At 57.5% G+C, this 16,999-nt stretch overlaps 1 protein-coding gene across 1 annotated transcript; it reads left to right on the top strand.

Annotated features, from left to right (window-relative positions):
* The first annotated feature begins 7,797 nt into the window (after positions 1-7,797).
* On the top strand, positions 7,798-16,999 carry CACNB3 (calcium voltage-gated channel auxiliary subunit beta 3). Its single transcript, XM_061206403.1, has 13 exons — positions 7,798-8,058; positions 11,696-11,818; positions 12,043-12,165; positions 12,627-12,742; positions 13,023-13,087; positions 13,288-13,307; positions 13,506-13,586; positions 13,798-13,856; positions 14,025-14,134; positions 14,439-14,590; positions 14,804-14,899; positions 15,014-15,163; positions 15,619-16,999. The coding sequence occupies exons 1-13, from the start codon at positions 8,014-8,016 to the stop codon at positions 15,931-15,933; spliced, it is 1,455 nt and encodes a 484-aa protein (XP_061062386.1). The 5' UTR covers positions 7,798-8,013; the 3' UTR covers positions 15,934-16,999.

Raw genomic sequence — 16,999 nt, 5'->3', positions numbered from 1 at the left:
GCAGTGAGAAGCAGAATAAGAGGCAATGGTGAGCCCAAGGGGCAGCCGCCCCAAGCAGCTAGCACCACGTTCCCTTCAATAATTCATTCCCGGGGAGGCTGCGGGCACCATGCCCTCATTCTGAGCTGGAGATGGCTACCACAGCTCAGATCCTTAAAATGAGAGTGGTGGGAATCAGGAGGGCTGGAAGGCTAGGGCAAGCAAGTAGAAGGGTACCCAGTCTCCAGCCCCAACACAAGCACCTCTCCCCCTAGTTCTTGTTAGAGAGGGGCCTGATCCAAACAGAGGTCAGGGGTCCCATGATAGATAAAGGAGCCTAGAAACTGCGAGCCAGAGGGGCAGAGAGGAAGGATCCAAACTCAGGGCCTCATCCCACTCACTCCAGCTATACATCAGGGTCAGCCTTATCCGCATTGCTCTGAGCCTTCTTGAAGCCACACTCAGCCTCTTATCAGCAGAGCCACCTTCCTAAAGGATGCCCAAGTCCCCTCTGTCCCAGCTTTTGGAAGCCCTGGGATGCTTCCACTGCCCCCACTTGGGGAACTCTGCTCCCACTTAGGCCTCAGTAATCTGAGTCTCAGCACCCCTCCCAGAGATTCCCCACCCCCATCCCATCTCTTTTCAACCCCAACTTCCCTGCCTAACCTCTGATGTTTACAAAGCCTGTAAATATGTGGGAGTGGGGCTTCCCTGGTGGCGCCGTGGTTGAGAGTCTGCCTGCCAATGCAGGGGACACGGGTTCGAGCCCTGGTCTGGGAAGATCCCACATGCCGCGGAGCAACTGGGCCCGTGAGCCACAATTACTGAGCCTGCGCGTCTGGAGCCTGTGCTCCGCAACAAGAGAGGCCACGATAGTGAGAGGCCCGCGCACCGCGATGAAGACTGGCCCCCACTTGCCACAACTAGAGAAAGCCCTCGCACAGAAACGAAGACCCAACACAGCCATGAATAAATGGATAAATAAATAAATAAACGAAATTTAAAAAAAAAAAAAAAAAAAAAATATGTGGGAGTGGAGGAAGGACTTGAACTGACCCCTTGGGCCGAGCTATGATTCAGGGTCCTAAAGTGTTAAGAGTTTGGCAAGAGCAAAGGAGAGAAGGAGGTAAAGTCTAGGCCAGCCCCCCTTTCCCAGGCCACCCTGGGGATCCTGCCTCTCATACCCCTTCCTCCACCTGGGGCAGCCCTAGAGTACTGCTCCTGTCCCAGCCTTGTTCCTCTCTCCAGTGCATTTTGTGGAATTGGAATCACCAATCACATACAATGGAAACTGAGATCTAAGACTAAAATAAACATAGGTCAAGCACCTACTATGTGCCAGGCTGAACCAGACTCTGGGCAGAAAGAGAATGAGAACTAAGCTTCTCAGCCCTCTCGACTTCCCTCCTTCCCAGGTATGAAAAGGAACCCCCAAATCCACAGAGCAGTCACACCGCTTGCCCCAGAGCAGGCAAGAGTTGGGCCCTGGAGCCATAGCTGAGAGCCCAGTCCCTCTAGAGAGGCCTGGTGTGGGAAGGGAGCTGCAGTCTTGCTGGGCACTGTCAGAAAGAAGCTCTTCAGACTTATTTATAGCAAATGCTGCATCAGGGGATGGAGCCTGAAAGTGCCTAGAAGCATCAAATATCACCATGGGCCCAGAGGCAGAGCCCAGAAAAAGAAGACAGAGATTGCAGCAGGAGGGACTGAGGTTTGATGTTAGAGGAACTTCCCCAGAGTAATATTTGGAGTTGGCAATGGGGATTCCATGTGGAAACTACTTCCACAGAGCTTTCTCAGAAGCTCACAGTAGAGTAGATACAAAGGGATGGACATGGTGATCTTTGTTCTCTGTCCTTTGTGGTACACAGGTTTTCAAATGCTGGGGCCACTAAGTACAGTTGTGCAAGTTATGCCTTGCTGAGGAGGCAAGTGGGGATTGAAATCCAACTCCAGATCAGTAGGGCAACCCCCTATGCAGAGTTGCATCTGCACAAAGCCTAGTCAAAAGGGCTAGCAGAGGCCCTGTCAAATATCCTGAGGTCCTGACAACTTCGGAGGTTAGAGAAGAGGGGGAGCTGACCCTAGGGAGAAGGGATGAAGGCTGCCTGGGAAGCCCTGGGGGCCTGCAGCTGACGACCTGAAGGGGCCAAGCTAAGTTATGGCTCACAGGAGTGCCTCCAGGCTAGAGGCCCCTCTGAACAGAGTGCCAAATACTGTGAGGTCAGGGCCAGAAATGGGGGTACTGAGGGAGGTAAAGTGGCGAGGAAGACTGTGTGGGTCCTGGACAGGGCCCAGAGAGGGATACTCCTGCCAGTCATCTCACGTGGAAGGGGCTGGGGAAGGACTGTTCTGGGGACCTGGGGGCTGGGCTCCCAGCTCTAGCTCTGAGGTTCCTACCTTCTCTCAGTGGCAGAAGAGAGAGGGGTGTGTGCTCCAGCAGCTGGAATGGAATGAGAAAAAGTGAAGGGTGCAGAGCTGCCCTTATGCACTTAGATTCCCTCTGATAGGCTCAGAGAGAAGTCACTGATATTTCTATTTTAAAGTAAGGGGTGGAGGGAGATGGTGTTCTAGGCTGTAAGTTCTTGCAGAGGAGGGAGGGAGGGGGAAGCCAGGGACAATTGCTTGCCTTGGCCAGCACCTCCCTCCCCCACTTCTCCTATGGAAACTTAAGCTGCCCCAAGGCCCAGAGGAGCTAGTCCATTAGCTGTGGTCAGCGGGGGTGTAGGGAGGGGCCTCTCTCCCTCCGGGTCTTATTGCCAAATGACAGGCAAAGCTTCTGCTCCCTCTATTAGAGCCAAAACAAAACAAAACAAAAACCCTCCATGCACATTTTAAAAACACACACACAACCTCTTTATCTCCTCTGAATAGCTGAAGCTGAGTAACTTGGGGGTAGGTGGGCGGTAGGGGATCCATGGACTAGACCAGAGAGGGAGAGGAGGAGATGCCCTCCCAAAGAACTTTTCAGGTTAAGCCTGAGGAGGAGCTGGGGGTGGAAAGAGAATTGATTCTCCCCCAATGTAGCTCCCTCTGGAATGGGGGCAAGGGCAGGGTCAGCTGAACTGAGAGGGAGGAAAGTCTTCCAAGATCCCCAGAGGGTGGAAGGATGGGGGGGGGGGGGTCGGAAACCCCCAGGGGAAAGGACTTAAGAGCCAAGGAGGAGAGTGGAACGCCCTCGATCTGAAAAGGAAGAGTTCTAATTGATGCCGAGAGAGAAGTTGAGGACCCCGGGTCACTCCGCTTCAAGATGAATCTGTCTCCGCAACGGAGTCGGCCGCCGCCTCCCTCCAGCCGCCGTTTTTGGTATGGAGGAGTGTCCAGCCTGGGGGTATTGGGGGTTTGGAGGGACCAATGAGAAGCTGATCCGCTCACAAGGGTGCAGGGAGAGAGCTGGCTGGGGCTACACCCCTGCTCCCCCCTTCCCCCGCCAGAACTTGGGCTTGTCCTATTTGACGTGCCCGCCGAACGGGGCGGGAGGGGGTACCGGTCCCGCGACTCCGTATTCCCTGCTACCCAGGCCCGGCCCAGACGCTGCAGGGCTCAGAGGGGGCGCCCCTGGAGACCAGGATGGAGGTAGGAGCGGCCAGGGCCCCAGAAGAGCCAAAGATCTCAAAGGAGCCCCACGGGGGTGGGGATAGGGTGCAGCCTGGAGTCCCATACTAGGGGTCTGGAGGTGGGACCGCAGTTCCTGTAAAGAAGAACGGATGAGGGGATCGTCCTAGGCTTCGGAGGGGGTCTGGCTCCGAGTTGCGCCTCCTCTGCTCTGGCCAGGGCAGCGCCTCCTGCTGGCAGGGCCGGACCCCTGCCGGCCGACAGACGGGACCCCGGACGGGTGCCACCACCTGGAGGGCGTGTGCGACCTCCGGGCGAGTGAGCCCAGGGGGCGCTGCAGCCGGTCGGAGAGGAGCCGCTTCGCCTCGCTCTTCGCCTTTGCGGGCTGAGTCTCGCGGCCCCGGAACCCAGGAGAGAGCAGTGACAGTACAGCTTCCCCGGAACCCAGAGGGGGCGCTTGATGCTGGGGCTAGCGAGCCGTACACAAGCATTCTTCCTTTTCGATCCTTTCCTCTGCTGAGGACAGGTCGAAGCCGTCGCTGGGACCGCGGCGCCTTTCTTCCTCGGGCGCTGGAGGAGGAGCGCCGGGCGCACAGAGCAGGGGCCTGAAGCTCCGGAGTCCAGGCAGCCTTTCAGCTACTCCCGCCCTTCTGCCTGTGGCGGTGGGAGCTCCGGAGTCCCTATCTTTTCTGGGGAGGGGGTTGAGGAAGAAGATGGGGGAGGGGGGGTCGGAGAAGGGAGGCGAGATATAGGGATGGAAGGACAGTGGCAGGCACCCAGATGAAGAGAACATGGACCGTAGAGAGGAGGAAGAGACGGAAATGGAGAGAGCAGGACTGAAAGGCGACAGGGGAGGGAGAGAGTGGCAGAGGCGGAGAGAAAGGAAGAGAGAAGGGAGGGAGGGAAGGAGGGAGGAGGAAAGGGGGAGGGAACCCGGAGAGAGGGAAGGGAGCAGCCGTCGGAGCCTGGCGGTCGTGGGGCGAGGCCAGGCGTGCAGGCGGGAGCCAGTGTGCAGAGCAGCGGCCCGGTCCTGCTCCTGCCTCGGAGCCCCTGGCCCGGGGGAGGGGGAGAGGTCGCCAGCCCGGTCTATGTCTTTTTCTGACTCCAGTGCAACCTTCCTGCTGAATGAGGTAAACGCGAGGGTCCCCTCCCCAGTGGGTGGGAGGAGAGCCCCGCTCCGAGCTACGTAGAGGGCCCGCATTTGGGGGACACTGCAGCGATGGGGAGGGAGGGGGCTGAGTAGGTGAGGCTAAGGGTAGAGGTGGCAGGTAGGAAAGGAGGGAGCGGCCAGTGCTGGCAGCTTCTAAGCACTGGGGCTGGGATGGGGTGGGGGCGGGGGGGGGGGAGGGAGGACTGTCTGGGGAGCCAGGAAAGGGGCTAGATGTGAGGACTGAGAGAGGAGGCCTCTGCCAAGCGCCCCCCCCCCCCCGCCGCACTCTCCCTGGGTTCTCTGGGGGCAGCCCAGCAGCTAAATGCTAGGGGCTTTGGCTTTGTCCAGATCTTAAATACTGCTGGGGAGGACTTCCTAGAGGTCCTAGCTCCTGCCTCAGCTTCCCCATTCAACACTCAGGGATTGGGATCTGTCCAGCTTCCTGGTGCACTTATAGGAGAAGCCAGAATGCATTCTGGAGGCTCCCAAGAATTCCAACTCCCAAACCTGGTTATTCAGGTTCCCCACCACCACCAAGACCCCCATGTCCTGCTTCCATGCCTTGAGTACCTGCCAGCTACCACTCTAATGACTCTCTCCTAGCAAGAGGAAGGCAGGAAGAATCCTCTCCTTGAATCCTCCCCCCCCCCCCCCCCCCCCCGCTTTCTCTTCTTATGCTCAGCCAGGGAAAAGAAAAGGGGTTAGGGACCACATGGATACTGACAGGCACATGTCTTGTTACAGGACAGGCATGAGAACTAGAGCAGGCAGGTGTGAGTAAGGTGAGAAATGGAAGGCGGCAGTGAGTAGCAACTCAGAGAGAAGGGAACCAGGGAGAGGCTCTGAAGCTCCTGCAGGACCCAGGGGATGGGCCAGGTATGAGGAACCTGAACACATCTCCCGGGGAGGTTAGCATGGCAATTCATGCTTTGTGAGCAGACTTAGACACCACTGTCCCAGATGGGGATGAAGACAACAAGGTGTGTAAGGAAGAAGTGAGGTTGATGGCAGATCCACTGTTACCTACAATCCCATGGACACCCTGGTGGTGGGGAGAGTCCCTAAAGGAGAGGCCAGGAGAGTAAATTCAGGAATGGGGAGAGAATCAGAAGCCCCAGTAGCTGTCTTCTTCATTAGAATCATCTCCCAGGAGAGAGCGCCTTGAGGGTCTTATTGTTTCACATTTCATGCCTCCTTTCTGCCCCTCTGGAAGGACAGAAGGAATTGAAGAGACAGAGAATAAAAGAGGATATAAGGAATACTGAGGAACTGGGAGAGGGCACAAAGTGAGAAGACAGTGTCTGGGAACTTCCAATACAGAAGAATCCAACATATAACCAAACCCCAAATGGTGCTGGCCTCAGGAGAGGGAACTGTGAAAGCAGACTGCTTCCCCCAATAGTGAGACATAGGGGCTCCAACAAAGTTGTTCACCAAATCCAGCAGGAGGAAGATGCTGGGCAGGGCTGGAATGCACCACTCACAGGATGGTGACAGACTAAAGGCAGACTAAAGATGGTCTTAAGATGAGGCCCCTTCTCTTTTTCTTGCTAAGGGAACATGAACCAGTGACATAAGTGGGAAGCCAGGTGGTTTGGGTGGTCTTCCTCTCTCTCCCACGTACAGTGCTTCCTACCGTAGATCTCACCCAACCCTGTCAGAGTTTTGGTTTACTAATTCCCCTGTAGCCCAAGAAGAAAAGGGATGAGCAAATTGCGGATTCACCCTCGTGGGTGTGAGACACTGGGAGTGGAGAAGGACTGAGCTCTGAAGCTCTCCAAGTGTAACCCTCTGTCTCTCTCACATCCACCCCCACCCCCAGGGGACGGGGAGGGGATGAAGGGGTAGGTAGGCCATCAAAATTCAAAGGAATAATTTTGCTCTGGAGCTCAAATGGGTGGATCTTTGAGGAAGTTTCCTCAAGATAAGGGCTGCTGTTCAGTCTCCAACGTCAAATCTGGGTGCCCCTTTGAAGTAGACTGACTGGTAGAGAGGTACATGTGGCTCCAACCCAGATACTGGCCACCCCAGCCCACCCCCATCCTTTTGCTAAGGAGGGGATCTGGCCTTACACTAGTGACTCGGGGGACACTTGCCCTTCCCCCTCCCAGCCCCCGCGTGGCCAGGCTCTCAGCTTCTGTCCCAGCCACAACCATCCCCCGACCTCGGCTCTCTGGTTTCTTTCCTCTTCCCTTTAGGCTCGCCTAAAACAGCCCCTCCCTACGCCAGTTCCCACGATGCCTTGGCAATGCCTGGCACAGTCCCTGGCAAGGAAGTGAGGAAGGGAACCCCCATCCTGGCCAGACTAGGATGAAATCTGCCCGCGCAACAGGTGTAGGGTGGCCGGGCCCCAATCCTCCCCCTTTGCACGGGTTGCGCAACAAGGTCCTTTGCTGCAAGAGTCCCAGCACTGAGGGGACCAAGCGCCTGGGGGCAGGGGACGGAGGAAGGGCAGGGGCTACTTTCTAGGCATTGGCCTGGGGTCGCTAAACCCATTCCTCCCCAGTACCATTGCGGGGTTTGCTTTTGGAGTCTCCCGTGCCGCCAAGGCCCAGACACGCCGCCCTCTCACCTGCCGCCCCTCCCCCGTCTGCCGCCCGCCCCCGCCCCGCCTCTTCTGTCTCCCCCAGTCTCCCACTTTCCTGCCTCGCCTCTTCCTCCCTCTGCCTCTGTACCTCCTTTCTCTCTCTCTCTCTCCTGTCTCTCCTTAACCTGCGCCCTCTCCTTTCTCGGTGGGGTCTCGTCTCCCAAGCAGGCTCCGCGTCCCCTCCCCCGCTCCAGCCCTTTGTTTCCCGGCGGAGTATTTCCTGGGTTGCCGTATGTCTCTGTCTCCGCATCTCTCCTCGCCCCGCCTCCTCCAAGCCAGGATCCGCCCCGCCCGCAGTCTCTCCTCCCCTTCCTCCCCGCCGCCCCTCTGCCCCATAGGTGCTTGGGGACCCACCTTCTACCCGGCTCCCGTCGGCCACCTCTCCCGGCCGGGTCTCGGGCTCCGCGGGTGGCTAGCGCCCCCCGCCGCCCCCCGCGCCCGCTCCCGGGGAGGGGGGGGCAGGTGGGCGGGCACTATTGTTGTCGGAGCAGGCGCCAGATTCCTCAGCCGCGCTCGGGGTGGGACCGGCAGGGTTTGGGGGGGTAAGGTGGGGGGAGCGGTGATTTGAGCTCGGAGCAGCTGGTCTTCGCGGCTCGCTCCCTCCTTCGCGCTCTCGCTCTCCGCCGCCGCCCGCAGGGCTGCGGGGCTCGGTGGCATCTCCCGGGCGCGGCCCGCTGTCCTCGCCCCTGCCTCCGGGCCGCCCCCGCCCCTGGCGCCGCTCGCTTCCCCCCACCCGGACTCCCCCATGTATGACGACTCCTACGTGCCCGGGTTTGAGGACTCGGAGGCGGTGAGTGCCCACGGGGAGGGTGGGGGTGGGGAAGTTGGGGTGACACCTCATCTCCCTTGGACCCTTACCCCAGTTCAGGACTTTGAAAAACGCCTCTGCGGCGGGGCAGGGCGTGTAGGAGGGCGCTCCAGGAAAGTGGGGAGATGGGTTTTCATGCCAGAGGCTCCCCAGTGCCCCCGTCCTAGAGCAAGGGGCATCGGGTGTGTGCCAGGAGGGGCCAGCGTGGGGGAAAGGCTCAGAGCAGGTGGCTCCACAGCCCAGGACAGAAGGGTGGAGGGAGGAGGGGCTGGAGGCTGAGGGCATAGAGGCTTTAGAGAGGCCTCACGCAACGTCTGGAGTTCCCAAGGGAGGATTTATGGGGTCTGAACACAACAGCTACAGGAGAAGCCGGGGCCCTTGCAGAGGGGGACAATCCAGACCTCCTGTGCCTCAAGTAAAGGACAAATTAGGGAGCCTGGAGAACAGCAGAGAATCTGATACCAGCCTCTTCAGACAGACGGATCATAAAACTTGAGGACCTCCGTTATCCCCTTCTGCTGTCCATCCCTGAGCATTGCCTTATCTCCTCACCCTGCCTCCAGCCCAGCTTCTCTCCCAGGCTGAAAACTGGGCACCCAGCACATGGATGAGCCAGCTGACTGAGCCCCATCCATTCCACTCCTCCTGCTGAGGCATCCTCAGAGCAGCGGGCATCCTGAGCTCCTGCTCAGCATGGAGGGCCTGGGGATGGAGAGGAAGCTCTTCGCTCAGAGAACCAGGCAGCTGATAAATATTTAATTCTCCTCTTTGCTTTTATCTCCTGACCCACTGAGACAAATCAGCTCATTAGGCAGTGATTCCCGGAGCTCAGAGCGCAGGGAGAGTGCCTGGAAAGATGGGGCAAGGATGGGCAGCAGCAGCTCCGACCCTTCTCTCAAATATCCTGCAAGAAGACCTCCTTATGAGAGCAACTAGATGGCTTAGAAGGAGTCCCTGATAGGTCTGGAGGGTAGAGCACTTCAGAGTCGAAAGGGGAGTGTTGGAGTCTTCTCCCATCTCTTGCTGCCAAGTCCAGGGTAGATGAGTTCTAGGGCTCAGAATCGGCAGCTGTCAGTCCTTTCCTGGGACTGGGCTCCTGCTGGGGCCCAATTCCCCATTGATTGGGCCTCTGGGGCTAATTACATTGCGGCTAGAGCAGATGATTTTCAAGGCTGTGGTGAATACCTCTTTCTGACAGTTGAAGGGACAGCTGGCACGGCCCAGGGTGCCAAGGTGAGCTTGAGAATGAACCTCTCTGTGGGGCTGGAGGGCCCTAGAACGTTCTTCCTGTCCCTGGTTGAGAAGGCTAGGACTGTTGCAAGGTGAAGCCTGACGTGTGGATGGTGTTGGGGGCAGCCTGCTAACCCATCGCTCGCTCCCCACCCTTCTCTGGTTCCTGGATTACCCTCCTCCACTTCCCTTTCTCTTGCCTGGCTCCTTGCTCTCCCCAGGGCCCCCTCTGAAGCAGTAGGAGGGAAATCAGGCTCTAAATAAATCCAACGGCTCATCTCCCTCCTCTCCTTCCCCCGTGCCAGGCAAGAGTGGAGCTGCAGCCTGCCCACACACCAGGCAAGGGGGGCACCACCAGGGCACTGTGCCAACTCCTGGCAGCTCCCAAGTACTGAGGCTCTGGCTGTTTGGGCATAACCAGGCTGGGGGAGGCAAGACCCCAGAGTATGCTTGGCAGGGCAGCCCTGTTCCCCGAGTGATGGGTGAGCTCTGAGCACTTGGGAATAATGGAGAGGGGATTTCAGTCTGAGCATGACTCACTAAACATTTAGGGAGAGATCCTGTCATTCCCGTCTTAGGGTGAGAGGCCAGCTAACCCAGGTGCCCCAGGCAGGGACACAAAGATGACTAAATTAGGCTGAGATCCTGGAGAACAGAGGGTAAAGGTCAGACTCCTCTCCCAGCACAGGTCTGGGCAACTAGGAAGCATCTGATGTATACTTATCAAAGTGAGTGGTCATCCTGCCTTGCCTCCTGCCTCCTAGCCTGTTAGCCCCTATTTACTTCAGACAGCCATTTCCCACAGAGGTGTCTCCTGTGCCCCAGGCCCCTGGAAGGAGGTCCCCCACTCGACTGACAGTGCAAAGGTTCTTCCTGGGGCTCAGCTGCTCTTTATCCTGCTGCCACGCCAGCCTTATTTGGTTCTTAAGAGAGATGGGGAACATTCTCTGTAATATGCAGGACTTTCCCTCCTTGTGCTATCTTCATGCCTTGGGTCTACCACAGACATTGTCTTTAGCTTACACTCTAGGACCTGGGCTGACATCAGTCTGACCAGCCCCCTTGCCCACGGTGGGGCTGGGGCAGGTGTGTGAGTTTGTCTTCCCCACCAAGAATCTGGCCTCCGCTGCCTTCATGCACAGTAGGCTTGAAGGAATGTTCCTCGGCCTGAGAACATTCTACTAAACACACACACACATACACATTCCCACACGGACCCTTTAGGCTTCTGCCTTATCTCTGCCACCTGCACCTCAGAATTGATGGAAGTATCACGTTCAGACTTCTGCCCATAAAGAGGGGAAACTGAAACAGGAAACAAAAGACTCCCTTTTCCCTAGACTGAGGGGGAAACCCAGCCATCCTGACTTCTGTCCTCCTGCCCTAAAGTCCAGCTTCCCTTGTTCAGTTGTGCAGCTCCCTCATGGCCTTGAAGGTGAGCTCGGCAACCCTCCAAATGCACCTTCACTTCCCAAAGGCCCTTCCAATGGGCAGGACTCTGACACTCTCCTGGCTCAGGTTACCAAAGACCCTCTCGCTGCATCCCCAGGGTTGCTCCTGGCTGGGTTGCCTGGCACCAACTCAGCCTTCCTCCAGGGCTGATATCCCCTTGGGCAAGGGGTGGGGAGATGTAGGCCAGGTGGTAGGTGTGGCCCCGCCTCACCTGGGCTCGGGGAGGTAGCTTTGTGTTGCCTGCTCAGTCTGTTTTGTTTGCTGCCCACACCTGGCCAGTTGTCCCAGCAGGTGTGAGAGGAAAGAAAGTGGGGGTGGGGAGAGTAGAGAGGGAGTAACTTTCTGGAGTTGGGAGCCCTGTGGCCTCCTCTTCACCCTGGAAGAGTAGGGACTGGAGGAGATGGGATCTCAGGGGGTGGGCGGCTATATCCTGACACTCAGGACCAGTGCCTTGCCAACCAGTGTCTCCTGACTGTTCCTGGCTGGCTGTACTCCTCCCAGGCATTTTAAGGAAATAATTTCCAAGCTGCTTTGCAGGCTGATGTGAACAAGAGGGCTGGGTCTTTGGATTCCGAAGATTCCAAATCATCTCCAATATATCATCTTCAGTACATCTCACTTCCCTCTGCCTCACAGGACATGGTCAAGGGGAGAAAAGGGAGGAAGGAGGGAAGGGAAAGCTCTATTCGAGGCTGCAGTATTAATAGGCTTGGGGGGAGGGGCCCAGATCATAGCACATGTGGGTTGGGCCGGCTTTTCTGCAGCCCCAGAGGCACTGGGGCCCTTCTTGGGGAGACAGGAGGGACTGGCGGGCCCAGCCACCCCCGTGGAGCTGGAGAGGCCGAGGTTAGCGGAGGCACCACTGTAGGGTTCGGAGGTGCCTCTCTAGTGCCCTTCACACCTGAGCCCACGGGTCACAGCCTCTCCCCCATGCCAGGGTTCAGCTGGCTCCTATACCAGCCGCCCATCTCTGGACTCAGACGTATCCCTGGAGGAGGACCGGGAGAGTGCCCGGCGTGAAGTGGAGAGCCAGGCTCAGCAGCAGCTTGAAAGGGCCAAGGTATCATCTTGCCGGCTGAGGGCAGGACAGGCCAGACTGGGTGGAAACTTGTGCTAGGTCCTAAGTCTCTCGAGGGGTCAATGGGCAGGATGTGTGTGAGTGTGAAAGGGTGTGTGTGTGGATGGGCGGACTGATGGGGCCTCCGCCCTCTGCTGATGGGGCACTGAAACTGGAAGGGGTGCTCTGAGGCTCCCCTCATTTGCACCAATGGTCAAATTCTCCAGCACAAACCTGTGGCGTTTGCTGTGAGGACCAATGTCAGCTACTGTGGTGTGCTGGATGAGGAATGCCCAGTCCAGGGCTCTGGAGTCAACTTTGAGGCCAAAGATTTCCTGCACATTAAAGAGGTGACCACCCCCCTCCAAACAGAAGCCACTTAATCTCTCTGCTCTTGCCCCAGTTCCCATTCCTCTTGCTTCAGTCCTCATTTATAAACAAGTTCCCCAAACTCCTCAACTCTTACGCTTAACACACCCCCATAAAACCCTCATATCCAAGACCTAATCCTCAGGGTCTCCATCCTCCTAAGGCCTGGCTTGGGCCTCAGTCTCCATACCTGCAAAAGTGAGCCATTAGATTAGTTGCATCTTAGGTTCCCTGTGACAGCTGTGATGCCTCACGCTGAAGTCTTGGGGGTCTCACACCTGGCTGCCCTTCCCTCTGGCACCTTCTCCTGCCCCCCTCCCCTTGCGCTGCCTTCCTCAGACCCGCTCTCCGAATGCCTCCCTGGCTCCTTCACGTTGAAGGGCCAGGACTGAGGCCTGGGTCACCTCCTCTCACCGCCCCTTCCGCTCCACCCCACCCCCAGAAGTACAGCAATGACTGGTGGATCGGGCGGCTAGTGAAAGAGGGTGGGGACATCGCCTTCATCCCCAGCCCCCAGCGCCTCGAGAGCATCCGGCTCAAGCAGGAGCAGAAGGCCAGGTGAGAGCAGGGCTGTGACTCAATAAACATACACCCCAGACGTGTGCACTTTACCCGCAGTCCACATCACCACACATGCACACATATCCCCCCCACAAATATGCACACTCACACCTAGCGTGTGCATTCACAAATGCACACACATCAAAGCTCACACACACAAATGCTCCCGTCACATGCACTTCCCTCACTAGCTAAAATGTAAGGAGATGTATACAACTATTAAATACTGTCTAGAACAGACACACAGACGCTTATTGACCTCCCTTTCTGCTCTTAGGAGATCTGGGAACCCATCCAGCCTGAGTGACATTGGCAACCGACGCTCCCCTCCTCCATCTCTAGGTAGCCTCCCCTCAAACCACCTGTCTTGGGTAGGTGGGTAACTCAGACACAGGGGGAAGGGAGAGTCTCCCAGGTGAACAGTGTGGGAAGGGGTTGGAGCTGGGAGAAGCCCAGGGTGTCCCCTGGGGACGGGAATACCGTGCCCCCAGGGCCTTTCCCCGCTTCACCAACTTTAATCTTTTATTTCCTTTTCCAAAAAGCCAAGCAGAAGCAAAAGCAGGTGAGTCAAGGAAGGGACTGGGGCTTGGGGGGCTCATGGCTTCTGGCTGTGGGGACAGGTTTCTGGGCAGTCAGTGTTGGAGGGGCAAGAAAACACAGAGGGGAGGGGGCCCAGAACTTCTGAATCTGCCCCACCCCAGTCAGGTGAAGGGCAGGCCACACAGCCATGACTTTGCCTGAACTCAGGTCAATTCTGCAGGCGGAACATATTCCCCCATATGATGTGGTGCCCTCCATGCGGCCTGTGGTGCTGGTGGGACCCTCTCTGAAAGGTTATGAGGTGAGAAGAGGTCCCCGACTCCAGAGTTGCCTCTACCAAACCTGCCACAGGAAGGGCCCAGGGACAGTGGGAGGGGATGTTTCCCCCCTCCCCATCCCCCAAGGTCTGGGTGTGGAGGGGCTGGGCTCCATGGCCGCACCTGGGGCTGCTGCCCGCCTCCAAGAAGGCCCCTAGTCAGTTCCATGCCTTTCCCCTCACCCCTCCCACCCAGGTCACAGACATGATGCAGAAGGCTCTCTTCGACTTCCTCAAACATAGGTTTGATGGCAGGTAAGCTGCCCTGGCCTGCGGAAGCATGAGAACCAGGGAGAAATCATTGTCTCCTTCCAGATGCCTGTAGCAAGGTCTTCTCTAAAGTGAAAATTGGTAGGACCTGGGTAGGGAGAGGCCTAGGCTTGAAATTTAAAGATGGGCTGTGCTTCTCCATGCCCACCCCAGGATCTCCATCACCCGAGTCACAGCGGACCTCTCACTGGCAAAGCGATCTGTGCTCAACAATCCTGGCAAAAGGACCATCATTGAGCGTTCCTCTGCCCGCTCCAGCATTGGTGAGAAGTTCCCATTCCTGCTTCTCTGCCCACTCAAGCGTTAGTGAGAACCTTCCTCCTACCTTTCTCTTCCCCGACAACTTGCATTCCTGCCCAACCTCTTCTCCACCTGCCCCAGGATTGGCAAGAACCGAACCCAGTCTCAATTCTCTGTTCCTCTGCCTGCCCAGGCTTTGATGAACACGCTCTCCCTCCAGTTCCTTCCCATCCACCATCTGGGAGCCCCCAAAGCCCTGTTGGAGTCAGATGGGGTGGAGCCACTGGTGAGCATTGTGGCTCGCTCCCTCCCTCCCTCCCTCCATAGCTGAAGTGCAGAGTGAGATCGAGCGCATATTCGAGCTGGCCAAGTCCCTGCAGCTAGTAGTGTTGGATGCTGACACCATCAACCACCCAGCACAGCTGGCCAAGACCTCACTGGCCCCCATCATCGTCTTTGTCAAAGTATCCTCACCGAAGGTAAGTCAGCAGTGGTGATAGAGAAGGCCCACAGGGCTGCCCTCCTAGAATGTGGTACAACTCTGCTTGGTCCCTGCCCAAGGGCTCCTGAATCCCCTTTTCCTGCTGCCCCTTAACACAATTCTAAGTCATCCTCGCCTGCTCCTCATGCAGTATCACAGGTCGGGGACGTGCCCAGTTCTTTCTAGGCCCAGCTCTGCCCTTTTCCCTCAGGTACTCCAGCGTCTCATCCGCTCCCGGGGGAAGTCACAGATGAAGCACCTGACTGTACAGATGATGGCATATGATAAGCTGGTTCAGTGCCCACCAGTGAGTGCTACTCCTGTGCCCACTCTTGCTTTTCCAGGGCTGGGGGAGTGATGGAGATGGGTGGAGGGCTCCTGCTGAGAAGAAGCCAATATTCCCCCTTTTCCTCCCCTCCAGGAGTCATTTGATGTGATTCTGGATGAGAACCAGCTGGAGGACGCCTGTGAGCACCTGGCTGAATACCTGGAGGTTTACTGGAGGGCCACCCACCACCCAGCCCCCGGCCCTGGACTTCTGGGCCCTCCCAGTGCCATACCTGGACTTCAGGTAACCATTTCCAAGGGCACAGATGCTCAGGCTAAGCCAGCCAAAACAGTGCCCCCTCCCTGCCCAGAGGATCATCCTTAGCCTCCAGTTTGAAGGCCAAAGGATCAGAGAGCAGAGCTAGGCATATGGGCGAAGGCACTTCTGATGAGAGGGAATGAAGCAATGAGATGTGTGATCAAAGGCTACTTTTCCTAGGACTCCAAAGAAACACACTCTCCAAACCCTTCTGCTTAGTCTGTCTTGAAGGCAGAGCCTGAATTTTGTGGGAGTCAAAAGCTCCAGTTTTCTGTGTCTGAAGTGGAAGAATGCTCCAGTATGCTTCTCCTTCCTTGCATTATTTCCTGTACCCAGGGACTGAGAGTTGAGGGGGAAGAAATCCCCACCCTGCTAGAGGTGGGAGGGAGGCCAAGGCGAGGTCCGCATGGCCTCACTTAGAGCTTCTGTCTTGCCCCCAGAACCAGCAGCTGCTAGGGGAGCGTGGCGAGGAGCACTCACCCCTCGAGCGGGACAGCTTGATGCCCTCAGATGAGGCCAGCGAGAGCTCCCGCCAAGCCTGGACAGGATCTTCGCAGCGCAGCTCCCGCCACCTGGAGGAGGACTATGCAGATGCCTATCAGGACCTGTACCAGCCTCACCGCCAACACACCTCGGGGCTGCCTAGTGCTAACGGGCACGACCCCCAAGACCGGCTCCTGGCGCAGGACTCGGAGCACGGCCACAGTGACCGGAACTGGCAGCGCAACCGGCCCTGGCCCAAGGATAGCTACTGACAGCCTCGTGCTGCGCGACCCTGGCAGGCACAGGCACAGCTGGCTGGGGCACCCGCTCCAGGCAGGCTGGAGTTAGACTGGCATTAGGCTGGCACTAGGCTCAGCCCCCAAAACCCCCTGCCCAGCCCCAGCTCCAGGGCTGCCTGCAGTCCCGAGGTTCTGGGAGAAGCACGGGGCCCCCTCACCTCCTGGGCACAGTGACCCCCCCTAGGCTCCCATTCCAGGTACTAGCTGTGTGTGCTGCACCCCTGGCACCTTCCTCTCCTCCTGCACAAGAAGCTGCCCCACTGGGCAGTGCCCTCAGGCCAGGATCCCCTTAGCAGGGGCCTTCCCACCAGACTCAGGGAAGGGATGCCCCCTCAAAGTGACAAGAAGGTGGGGTGGGGGCAGCATGACATGAGGAAGAAACAAGGTTCCTGAGCAGCTACAATACTAATCCAGGGGACTCAGGGGTTGTGCTTTGGGGTCTGAGAGCCTCCACTCGCCTCACTGCCACACATTAGAAATGAGACAATCAAAGCCCAACACGGTGGCACTCCCATCCATCAGCGGGGGTGGGGCATCCACACACGAGGCTGGAGCACAGGCAGGCTGGGCTAGGGCCAAAGGCCTCACAGCTGAAGCCCTTGAAGGGAAGGGCTCTCCTCACCTGCCAGGAAGCTTCCTAACATCTCAAAGGACCAGGGACCAGGAACATGGTCAGGCCAAATGGCAGACGGGAGCCAACCTGGATTGGGGCTTTGGGAAGGGAGGGCGTGTTGTGTAGCGGAGAACGTATGGACAGCTTCAGGGGCCTCCTTGCCCCACTCATTCTTTTGCTCTTGCATTCTGTCATCTCTGTTCTTGGCCTTCATGCCTCCTGGGGGATATGGGCCTCAGACTTTATTCCCTGATTCATAGCAGCTGCTTGTTAAATTAGGGTTAGAGGGGGAGAGATAGGACCCAGTGGACAGCCCCCAGAGGCCCTATGTACCCACCTTACAGCTCTAGTGTGTGACCTACAGAGCATGCTCCACAGGACCCTGCCCCACCTCACCATCATCACTAATAAACACCATGCACCGTC

Source organism: Eubalaena glacialis, chromosome 11, assembly GCF_028564815.1.
Source record: "Eubalaena glacialis isolate mEubGla1 chromosome 11, mEubGla1.1.hap2.+ XY, whole genome shotgun sequence".
Taxonomy (NCBI): domain Eukaryota; kingdom Metazoa; phylum Chordata; class Mammalia; order Artiodactyla; family Balaenidae; genus Eubalaena; species Eubalaena glacialis.
Note: the sequence above shows the minus strand (reverse complement) of the source record. Positions and strands in the feature narration are given on the sequence as shown.

What these genes read in the sequence shown, in the direction of transcription:
- CACNB3 (XM_061206403.1), top strand. Translation starts at nt 8,014, where the DNA reads ATGTATGACGACTCCTACGTGCCCGGGTTTGAGGACTCGGAGGCG. An exon ending in CCTCTCTGAAAGGTTATGAG is followed by an intron (nt 13,587 to 13,797) that starts GTGAGAAGAGGT and finishes CCTCCCACCCAG; the next exon opens with GTCACAGACATGATGCAGAA. An exon ending in AGCTGGTTCAGTGCCCACCA is followed by an intron (nt 14,900 to 15,013) that starts GTGAGTGCTACT and finishes CCTCCCCTCCAG; the next exon opens with GAGTCATTTGATGTGATTCT.